The sequence below is a fragment of the Amblyomma maculatum genome, chromosome 11, assembly GCF_055883805.1.
Source record: "Amblyomma maculatum isolate TAMU_Amacu chromosome 11, ASM5588380v1, whole genome shotgun sequence".
NCBI classification, from domain to species: domain Eukaryota; kingdom Metazoa; phylum Arthropoda; class Arachnida; order Ixodida; family Ixodidae; genus Amblyomma; species Amblyomma maculatum.
In genome coordinates, this window is record NC_139354.1 from 37,256,657 (window position 1) to 37,268,289 (window position 11,633).

Below are 11,633 nucleotides of genomic sequence, written 5' to 3' on the forward strand. Positions count from 1 at the left end.
ATACTTATTCCATTCGCACGCCTCCTAACATAAGGAAGGCAAGGCAAAACAAGGAATTTTTTTTTCTCTCCACCTCCTCACAATGTAATCAAAAGCAACTTAATAGTCTGGTTTTCATGTAATAAATATGATAAGCTTTTTAAATCCTTCGAACATGCAATTCAAGAATTACAGAGGCGTATAGTAAGTTACAGAAAGCTTTTATTGAATGTTTATTCATTGTCATATCTTTATGCAACCTGATGGCGTAGACCAACTGATGCTAGTGATGATAAATATTCATGGCCCAAGCACAGATTTGTGAAAGGCCGCTTTGGCACAAGAAGTTATGTGAGTCCATTGTGGGGCCAGACCCATTTTGCAAGAAATCCATCCATATAAGCCAAAAACCTGGCCAGGGGCGAGCTTCCACGTTTGGGCACCAGGTGGGGACCCTGTGGCGCTTGGGCAGCTTGGGAGTGAACAATCTGAAGCGGAAGCACCTGTAATAAAGAAACAATTATCACCATCATGCTATACACACACATGCATATATGCGCGAATTTTGCTTTTAATAAATGCACGCTTCCTGGAAAATATTGACCCCAGTTAAAAAAATGGCAGCTAAAATTTCCTTGTTTTCTGTTTTTAGCTTTCAGAGCACTTCCCTACTGAAAAACCAAATGTTCTACGTGGCAATAACCTCATACAATCTCATCTAATCGCATAGACTTTCATACGGTTCACATCATTATCATAAAATATTTCCCATAGTTTATGATAATGTAGAAGAAACTATGAGATCTTATGCAATTATATGTGACTTGTATGTGATTTCATATGCGAATTGAGTGAGATTGTGTGAGACAATGTGACGTCATTGCCTCATACAATTTTTTCAGTAGGGTTGTACCAGAACTGGCGCGTACCTTTAGCCGTGAAGGCCCAGGCCCGCATGTCCAACGCCAGCCGCCTTTCCGAAGGAGGACTGTCCGAACCCAGCCTGGTTGCCAGCGGCGCCACCCTGAAATCCAGAGGATCCCTGTTGATGTCCGGTGCCGAAGGTCTTGCTGTCGCTGGCCGAGAAGCCGGAGTTGTGGTTGTATCCCTGGTTGTTGCTGTAGGCGTTAACGTTCCTATGGGACGCGCCACCGGCGAATGCTCCAGATCCCTGGTTGTGTCCAGCAGCGCCCTTCTGGAAGCCTGCCTGGTGTCCTCCGGCAGAAGAACCGTATCCCGACTGGAAGCCACCGCCGACGCCATGGCCCAGGCCGACTCCACCCAGGCCAACTCCGTGTCCAAGACCTGCCCCGACCAGAGCGGGATTGCCGACCAATCCGGTGCCTACGAGACCGGGGCCCACACCGGCACCGTAGCCCACGCCACCTAGAATGCCTCCACGCCCTTCGACGTCCTTCTTGTCTTCCTTATTTTCCTCCTTTTTCGCCGTCTCCTCCGAGGAAGCGATACAGGCCACGAAGGCAAAGAGGGCGATGGTCGCGAAAGTCTGTGTGATGAGAATTTAAAAAATACGATTTATTATATAACTGTTCGCAATTATTCACGGTGATGCGATACAGCAATTAATAGCAGCAAGGAAAGAAAAAAAGAGATAATTAATGCCAGAGTGTTAAGATTAGCGGCAAATCCGGCATCATCGTTGTAGTATAGTCAACGTTACGAGCTAAAGATTGCAAGCGTGCCTCTGTCAGGTGGCAGATGCCAGGTAACATTGCTGTCCTCTGATTGGTCGAGAGGTTGAGTGATGTTCCGAGACTTCACAACGTGGCCGAGTTGGCAGGTGCTTCACGAAGGGGAGGTGGAAATTGAACCCAGGACCTTAACTCGGAACCCGTGGATTCCTATTCAGACATGCTACCATTGCAGCCCACGCAGGCACTTTCGTGTGGCCTGGTTGTAGGGTTTTTTTTATATCTACCTCGGGTGGCCTTTGACACGTGCTGGATTATGAATGCATGATATAAAGAGGCATTAAGCTATTAGTGATTAAACAGTAGCAAAATGCATCCACGATATGGGGATACTCAAGGTAAGCCGCAGGTTAGAGCCGTTAATGCTGTCGAGTCATATCCGTAAAGATGGAGCTTTAGTGTCCTCAAACAATTTTTATGCAGCTTCACTATGACATATACCGGCGCACAATATGGAAACTAATTCTGTGAAGATCCTGGACTCTAATTCCACGCCAGGGCAGGAAATTATATGCGCAAAGTGACTAGCATACTCGAATGCATCCCGTTTTGATAAATATTAACCCTCAATAGCCAAAAACGTCAATATATCTGGGGCCTGTAGCAAAATTTTTCTTAAAGCCTGCCAGTGATGCAGACTAGTGGTTAGGTTTAAGTTCCACTTTGATCTGTGTAAAATCGCTTCAGAAATAACTACTCGTTGTAATTTAGATGTACGGACTGCTTATTTTTCAAACATTTTACTGGGTTAATTCTCTGCAACATATTATATGATTTTATTACATTTTTTTCGCAACAAGATCGAAAATGTAATGACAAGTTTGAATTCAGTATCACAATATTTTGATAAAACGTCAACATTTTTAGGCCGTAAATATAATTCATATTTGTACTCAAAGTTAGGCGATATGGTCAGATATCCTTTATTGGAAAGCAATATGCTAGCTTTCAGATAGGGAAAAAAAATTGAGCTGCCTAATCATTTCAATTGGCTTTATATGTAACTAGAATGAGGTTTTTTTTTTTCAAATTCAATATAATCAACACGTCACCAAAATAAATATACATTTGAAGACAAGCGTATTGACATCTTGTTAAGGAGCTCTAACAGACCCAAACATTCAGTTTACATTAGAAACTCAAAATATTTTTGTCAACAACAATTGGTATATCTGCCCCTTCAAGTGTTGAGCAAACAGCAGGAAATCGTACCGAATCTTGTACAGTTTTTCATGCATCCGAATAACAAAGCGCCATGGGACGTTTGCATTATCAGACGTAACACTGATAGCTTCAGAAATCCCATTCATAGTACATCCGCATCACCAACACTGCAAAGCAACTGCTATATATGAAGGTATTTCACAAAGGTATAGTTCGTGTCTTAAGCAAAAAAAAAAAAAAGCCTTGTTAGCTTACAGCGGCGGCATATCATGATACGAATGTGACTATCGTGCAAGCTTGAATGGAAGATATCGCCCTTCAAAAACACCGCTCCAGCAAAGAGGTAACACAACAACTATTAACCAGCTGGTTCCTACAGATGTGCGATTCCACACAGCTTCTGAAGCCAGAAACTTTGACGCATAAGCGTGCAGTAGCTGTTCAATCACACGATAACTTCAGTACTTGCTTACCTTCATTGCTGCGCTGCCGAATGTGCAAAACCGAAAGGCCTGTTGTCTCGGAATAGCGCACCACACTTTGGTAGCTGCTGTTGTGCTGATGTCGCACAGCGTATGTCCTTTTATCCTGTCTGCCCGATCCGTGTGAGGGTGAAAACAAGTACAAGAGAGCAAAAACATCCACACGTTTACGATTAACCGAGTATTACGTCCGAAAGTAGCAACGAGCAAGAGAACGCTAAGAAGCCATGGCCTTATACGAACGTTAGCCCCAGGCCAATTTCACTCCATCCTGTTGGACTCCTTTCTATTCCGAGAAGGGAACACCTTTGCACCTTGTCGCTTCTTTCTCCTTGAGGAGCTCCGGCGCAGGTGAAGAGAAAGAGAGAGAGCCTTGAGTTGGCGACAGAGATGACGTCTCGCTCTACGTATCACGCAAGGTCAACTTTACGCAGCTTTCTGCTTGAAAAGTCGCTCCACGCGCACCGCATCCTAAGACTGCAACTGAAATCGTTTGCAGGCGCGATGTCGAGAAAGGGTTCGTTTTCGCTCTTTTTCTTCCATGCGTTTCGTTATTTCTCAACTGGTCAACTGGGGCTGCGTCGCTGACTTCCAGTGCAAAAGATTGCACGGCTCGCTCTAATACGCTCCACGTAAACAGCAATTCGCGATGTTGTTTCAGAGCTGTTCGGTAGTTAGAATTTGTGCTGTATTGCCACCACGGAGAAGCTGCTAATCGCTGCCGAGAAGGAACTGAGCTAAATGGTTAACCGCTTTGCGTAAAGCGAGCATTGAAATATTGCCATGCATTTATTTATTAAGTATTTATTTTGCCGCAACTACATTTCACATGTCCAAACGTTTCTGGCCATTTTCATCGTAGTCATGAAGATTTTTTTATTATTCTTCTGAGGTGTCTAGTTTCTGTATTAGTGCACTGCAGGGCCGAAATGTTACTACCCGCATTTGTGGATTTCGCCATAGAGGCTCTGTAGCTTGCTTCAAGTAACTGCTCGAAGAAAACTCACCGCCGTTTTGAACCTAGGGCGAGGCAAAGAGATTAACTTAGTTTCCCATTGCGTTAGACCACTGTCCATCTCGTTTTTCTTTTATTTCCTGATTAGCTAATATTAGATAGATTTAGCTTACCGTGATCCGCGATCCGCTACCGTTATCCGCGTTCCACTGCGCATGCCCAGATCCCCTTGACGCCGATAGATGGCGCCACGTGATGTCGGCACATAGACCTGCCGCGTCGGGACCAATCAGCTTGTGCGCCCCGCCCACGCGCGGTAGAGGGTCACGGTGGCCGATCGCGGATCACGGTAAGCTAAATCTCTCTACTACCTTGGTAGCAGTTTCTTCACGCGCAAAGCTGGCAGTATTCCATGCTGCACTTCGGATTTAGTTTTCTTCCACTTCGTCTCCTCTGGCAAAGTTGCATCAAAGACTTTGAACAGGCATCCTTCGTTCTAATAAAAGCCCGAAGAATCCGTTAAATGCATAGCTAAACATGGCAACAAGTGGCAAACAAAGCTAAAGGAAGCAAATCAGAGGTAAACAAGTGCTAAATTTCCTTCCGCATGTATATTAGTGCTTATAGGTCAACTAAGTTCAATCGTTCTGTCGTGTCCGACTCTTGGTGACTCTATAGACCATTTCACGCCACGCTTTCCGGTCTCTCATTATCTTCCTAACATCACATAACTTCATCTGCAGCGCCTCGAGGATGCCATCTAACCATCGAGTTCGCTGCCTACCTCTTATCCGGCGACCCTCAAACTTTCCCAACATCAAATCTTTCTCCAGCGACTCCTCTCTTCTCATCAGATGACCAAAGTAGCTGAGCTTTAACTTTAGAATTTGACCCTCCAATGAGAATTCAGGGTGTATGGCTGACAATATCGACTGATTTTATCGTCTCGCAGTCCAAGGAACTCTCAAGAGTCTCCGCCAGCACCACAACTCAAACGCGTCAATTCTTCGGCGCTCAGCCTTCTTCACAGTCCAACTCTCGCATCCATACATCACAACTGGAAAGACCATAGCACGAGTTATACGGATCTTGGTTGGCAGACTAATGTATCTGCTCTTTATAGACGGTCAAGACCATTACTTAATTTTTCTTGTTGCAAAAACCCAAAAAGCCGCCTTTGAGACGCATGCATTGGCTGGAAAACTCGTAGATACGCAATGATTTGTCAAGGCGCAAAAAAAAAAGAAAAGAAGCAAACATGACAAGGCGGAGTAGAATATAAATTAGATTAACTCTATGTGGCCCTAAAATATATTTTCAGAATAGTCAAGTTCGCCACCGAACACCACCGCCAGTAGCGGCCCCCTTTCGACAGTCTTCGATCGCAGCGCCACTGGTGTCAACCCCGCGATCAAGGGTTCAGCAGCGGTAGCATTTAGTGCGTTAGCACTACTAGCCTCGCTAGCAGTAAAGCAGTCTATTCTGGGATGAAGGATCGAAACAGGTTTAAACTAAAATAAAGCAATTTATGGTCACGAGTGGGTTGCCAACCCGGGCCACGAGATCCACTCCGCTTCATACCAATGTGCCATCACCGCAGCCCCAGCCTACAGAAATGCCAATCTATGTCACATTGCATTGTATGATGTCATCATCATCATCATCAAACTTCCGCCCGTGAAAACCGAGACCGACGTCGAAACCAAAGTGCTTTCTCGCTGAGAGAGTAAGCGAGAAAGAATAAGCTTGGGAATTTCTGTTCACAGAATTTCGTGGGTGGTTTTCCCTGGTCCAAGGTTCCTATGGCTTCCTCCCAGTCCCTGCATGGTCAGCATCTTGGGCTGCTCAGAGAGGCCCGTTTATTTATTTATTTATTTATTTATTTATTTATTTATTTATTTATTTATTTATTTATTTATTTATTTATTTATTTATTTATTTACTTATTTATTTATTTATTTATTTATTTATTTATTTATTTATTTATTTATTTATTTATTTATTTATTTATTTATTTATTTATTTATTTATTTATACATGTACCTACAGCGCCCGTTGAGGGCATTTTTGTAGGGGGGATACAGTATAAAAGCATACATCGTGATGCTGATGACAACTTGCAAGAAAAGCAATAAAAAACAATAAATTATAAAAACAAAACGCATTCCATTACTGAGCAAACTCGTAAAAAAGAATCATGAAATCAAGAAAAACGCAAAAAATGACATATTTTAATAATAAACAACCGTATACAAGAAGAAATTTTTTTTAAAGCGCACTGCAGCACAGCACATAAAAAAAAAAGTTAATTCAACAAAAAGCGTGACAGAGTATTTTCAAACGAAGATTGCGGGGCTAAGAAAACTTCTTCTGGCAATTTATTCCAGTCATGCATTGTTCTAGGAAAAGATGAGTTTTTAATGACATTTATACGGCACTGGTATTCTTGAACCTTTAAAGAATGATCTAAACGGGAGGATGTGTAGCTGGGAGCTTTCATGTATAAATCTTTAGACAAACCTGTTGCGCCTATAAAAATATTGTGAAATAGCTTAAGTATAAAATATTTGCTTCTGGCCTGCAATAGAGGCCACCCTAAATTTTTGCACATAAATTTTTGGCTGGTTATATTTCTCTAATCGGTTTTCACAATTACATACCATTTGAATGATGTCAGAGACTTCTCCGCGTGCAGTTCAGGGGTTGTTTTTATTTTTGGGGTCAGATTTTGAGGTGCTTTCAAAGGTTTGGGAAGGTCCTAACCTATATATTCCTCCAGGCTACTTCTTTCTGCTGAATTCCTTGCACACCGACTTCTCATATCGAGTGTCTCCCGAGAGAGAAATTCGTTCGGTCTGGGGTGAGGCCTCGAGGCATTGGGTATTGCCCCCGATGGGGTCAGTCAACGGAAGAAACGAGTGGCAAAATTAAGGGAGGAATATTTTCCCTCTCCGTTTTCACAGAGAGAATTGGGACAAACCAGACTCGAGTGTAACGAGGGATCCGATTATAACGAAAGGCTACGATACAATTATAGTCTTGAGTCATGCTCCTCATTCCTACCTGAGTCGAGAGAGCTTGGGAATTAGCATTTCTTTTGCATCAATGAATTTTATCGCTTTAATTTTAACCCTTGATTTAAACATGGCAGCCCAGTCACCAAGATTAACGAAACTACACGAAGTTATGCAAAGCCACTCTACTATCTCACCTACATACATGGCAAAGTTACTTTTGAAACGGAATTAGATTACATTACTAATTACTTCGCTGAAAATCGCAGAAAAGTAATTAAATTACAGTACTCATTACTTCTCGCCAAAAGTAATGAAATTACATTACAATTACTTCTACTGAGTAATTCGATTACTTTGAAATTACTTTCTAGTTTCCATAAATTCAAAAACTAAGTAAAGCTATTAAACAAAACAACAACTTTTTCTCCAGAGTATTCCAGTTGACTATAGTTCTGCTCAATTCTGTCTCCTTTTGCCAATCCGTTACGCTGGCTTCGGATTGCAGCACGTCGTTCCTGCTTTCGCGCCCTCTACTTTGTTGTCTATTAAAGGAGTGATGGCGCACTTTAGTAAAAGTAATTTCGAGAGGGATTAATTACTTTCCTGCGAAATTACTACCAAAAAGTAATTCACTACGTTACTAAATTACCAAAAACGGAAAAAGTAATTTATTACTTTACAAATTACCAAAAGTAATTAAATTACAGTAATTTCATTACTGCAATTCAATTACTGCCATGTCTGCTTACCTACGCCCCGTTTAGTTGAACGAAGTAAATCGGGGTTAATTTATTTTCCCCGTCACTTTGGTGGAAAACACTGTCTAAACGAAACTAATTATTTCTATTGTTACACAGCCGCCCCGCGTCGCAACAAGATTAACCTGTTGAGTTTGCAAGCGAATTCGGACACGGCTTTGTAAAGCGTTTAAGATTGGGCGACTTTTTCGTCATTGCTTCCTTCGCCAGTGGCATGCAGGATAAAGGCCTGGATTCGTAATACGGGCCGTACGCTGTATATGCAATATGCATGCTGTTCTAGACAATGCAGCACTGCTGTCTTCTCTGTATGTACCGTCTTTGCCAAAAGTAACCAGGCTGCTGGTTCTGCTTCTAAGTTGAGTAGTAGAGAAATCGTATCATTTCTGAAGCTGTAAATATATGCAAAGTAAAGTCGAGCTCCTGTCCTCACTTATTAACAAGTTGTGATCCTCTGGGAATCCATGTTGGCTTTAGAATACAAGCGAGAAGCAAAACATGCAGCCTGGTTACTTTTGGCAAAGACGGTACCTGTTCTATTTTGTAGGCTTTATTTGCAACCCGAGAAAAATTTAAAAACACATATTTGAAAAGAAATCAATGAATTAAATCTTTACAGCTACATTCTAAGCACGAAAGTTGGACAGTAAAAGTTTTCACTTTGTATAGTTACTGGATTGAAACAGTATAAATATTTTTATGTACAAAATATAGTACCGAGCAATGTGGTTAATTTGGATTCGCCTATTCGGTCAGCTGCTATTGTATTGAGTGGGATTATAGGCTACTGATCTGAACGTTCCGTGCTTACTCCTGGCTGCAGCAAACGTCCTCATCGGTCTGGCTGGAAACCAGACTCAGAAAATGAGATCTTCTTTAACGTAATCATTCGTTTATAAGACTCAAGAAGAGCGCATGTCGGCTAACGATGACGTGGCGTATGTGGCGGTGAAGAAGAATCGCAGGGAGTAGTAAGACATCCTCAGGAAACTCTACTTTGTTTTTTTTTTCTCTGGCAGCAATCTGTGTAAGTAGTGGTGGCGGAGAGAGTAAAATATTTACGGAGGGCACTCAAGATCCTTACGTGCTGCAAAGCCGAAAGCATGAACGTCTTTTCTTGATTTTGTTTGTTGGTTTTATATATGTTTGTTATATTTTATTATTTTTATTTCTCACTTTTTTGTCACTGAGTATCGCAACCAGTAACTTTGTCGGGCATTCACTAGATCCACATTCACCAAGCTCGCACCAACAAGATTTCGTGGCCAGCAGCTGGGCGTCATGTTCTTCTCACAGGTGGAACCCCTGGTGATATTCCCACGTTGTCCAAATTACCCAATTACTTTTTCAACTAAGATATTTTCATCTGACCACACGAAGCTTCGAAGAAATTCAGTCTTAATTCGAGCTTGTTTACCTGTTTTTAACTTGTGACTGAACGGGAGCAAAAGGCGCTTTCGAATTTACCACCATGCTAATTGTACCCAGTTATATATAGGTTCTTCTTTTCTTCAAATTTCACTCTCTCTCTCTCTCCCGGTTAACCTGGACCAATCGACCTAATTACAGAGTACAGAATTTATTTACAGCTATATACGCATTGCAGCAGAACTTCACTTCTGTCAGGGTGCGGCCTCTCGGCACGGCACCCGAAACCCAGTCTCCCATTTTGCCGCGTCGCTCGACTCGCTTCAAAGTCGCCCTCTCCCTCCAAGTCCTCCTCGCCAGACTCCTGGAGGATCCTCACTTCCCCGTCGTTTCGCCGCCGCTGTTTGTGACTGGTGCAGGCGCCTTCCACCACCGTTACAAATGTTGACCGCCAGCGCCAGTCGAATTCTCAGAAGCCGACTGGCTTGCCCGGCGGGGATGGTTGCACGCGGATCGGATGTCTTCGGGAGCGACTCTCTTCCGCTGGCCGTCCGTGCGGCGGCAGCCCGCAGTCCGCCTTCGGACAGTTCAGAGGGAGTAGGCGTCGTCCACGGCCGCTCCATTTGCTTACAAAAACACACAATCGCAAGCGAAAATACACACATGTGGCAATCGTTTCAAGTGATCTGGGCGACGCAAAAGCGTACTTAACAGACCCTACGGTGATGACGTCAAATTTTTGCTGCCCCAGTCTGACGTTTTCGGTGTCATCATTTGAGGACGTGAGGCTTGCAGTGGTGCGATGGCTTGAGACACCATCCTTACGCCTTGAAGCAGAAACTATTAAAGTTAAGTACAACTCTACACACTCATCTGCTTCTGTCCAAGCGGTTGCTCAGCCAGCTGAAGGTCCCTGGGACATATGATACTTTTATTCGTTTTCGGGAGAGATACTTGCCTAGGACCAAAGCCAAAAAAAAATGTGGCCCACAGGTTTGGTGTTCAAGTTTTTCTTTCGGCGCCAATTAAGCTCGGAAGGATCTGTTATATGGTGAATAATAAGACCCGAAACGCTTCAAAACCAAAACAGATGTGCGGGATAACACATGACCTGGCGTACGTTAGTTGTTGTCAGGGCGTGGTATATGAAATTCCCTTTGCCTGTGACCAAGTTTATGTTGGCCAAACGGGACGTTGCATTAATTACACGTCTCGGTGAACATAACCGCTCCATGGAATCTGCCCGTTCACCAAGAATTGTCCCCATAGAAGAATTGTTGTGAAGCGGCAGCCGCGAAAAAAAAATTTCTTCAAAACATTTTACCGCGCGTTACAATTGGTCCACAAATGTCACCCTGATAGGCAGTTTCACATACTAGAATAGCGCCTGAGACCTAAATCGCTCCATCCATAGATATTTGTCACTCTCTGCTGGCATCAGGCTGAGGGCTAGATGGCCCACGGCGGAGGAAGGAGGAAAAAACGTTTATTAATGCAACTCCACCTAATTGACCTTTGAACTGAACTCTGCAAATGAGCTTCGCCTATATGCATTTTTATTTTATGCAAGTGTGACAGCCGCAGGAAAACGCTCGAGTGGAGTTCGTGCTCTTGACAGGAGAAGGCGGAGCGGTAGGCGAAATTTATAGCCATTTTACACAAAACAAACTTCACCGAAAAAACTCAAAATGCACCTATCCACATATTTCCCAGCCCAAAGCTAACGTTGCATAGTATGAAGAAATATGGGTAGTTTGATAGTCCGAAAAAATTATTTACATCATCCAGTAGAAAAAAAAATGTTATGGTTCTAAATTGACGCACTTGATCCAAGCAGAACGTGCGAAGGCTTTTCCACACACTTGGAAGATTATGGGAATGATGACGTGTAATGCACAGCGCTAGAGTGCCCGCTTCTATTTTTTTTTTTTTTTTTTTGCGAGTCTTCGGGGTCTCACCAATTTTCCAAACGGAGTCTCTGGCGGTGGCACTTACTCTACAAAAGCTATAGACTCAGCTTAGTTCTCTGCAGTGGCTTTCACTGCAGACAGTTTTTCCTTGTACTCATCCCTTGCTTCGACCATGGATTGTCTAGTCTTAAAAACCTTCCTCTCACTGACCTCTCCACATCTGAGACTTCTACGTACGAGATGGGCACCAGGTCATAGCAGTGTTGCGGTCAAGAAATTCCTGATAGC

General features: G+C 43.1%; 1 protein-coding gene across 1 annotated transcript; it reads right to left on the bottom strand.

The window, feature by feature from the left end:
- Positions 1 to 256: 256 nt before the first annotated feature.
- LOC146173521 (uncharacterized) lies at positions 257 to 3,392 on the bottom strand. The gene is made up of 3 exons (XM_084584755.1): positions 3,329 to 3,392; positions 909 to 1,486; positions 257 to 482 (listed from the first exon to the last, which is right to left on the bottom strand). Exons 1-2 carry the CDS (start codon positions 3,332 to 3,334, stop codon positions 911 to 913), a joined length of 582 nt encoding a protein of 193 aa, XP_084440881.1. The 5' UTR covers positions 3,335 to 3,392; the 3' UTR covers positions 257 to 482; positions 909 to 910.
- Positions 3,393 to 11,633: the final 8,241 nt, after the last annotated feature.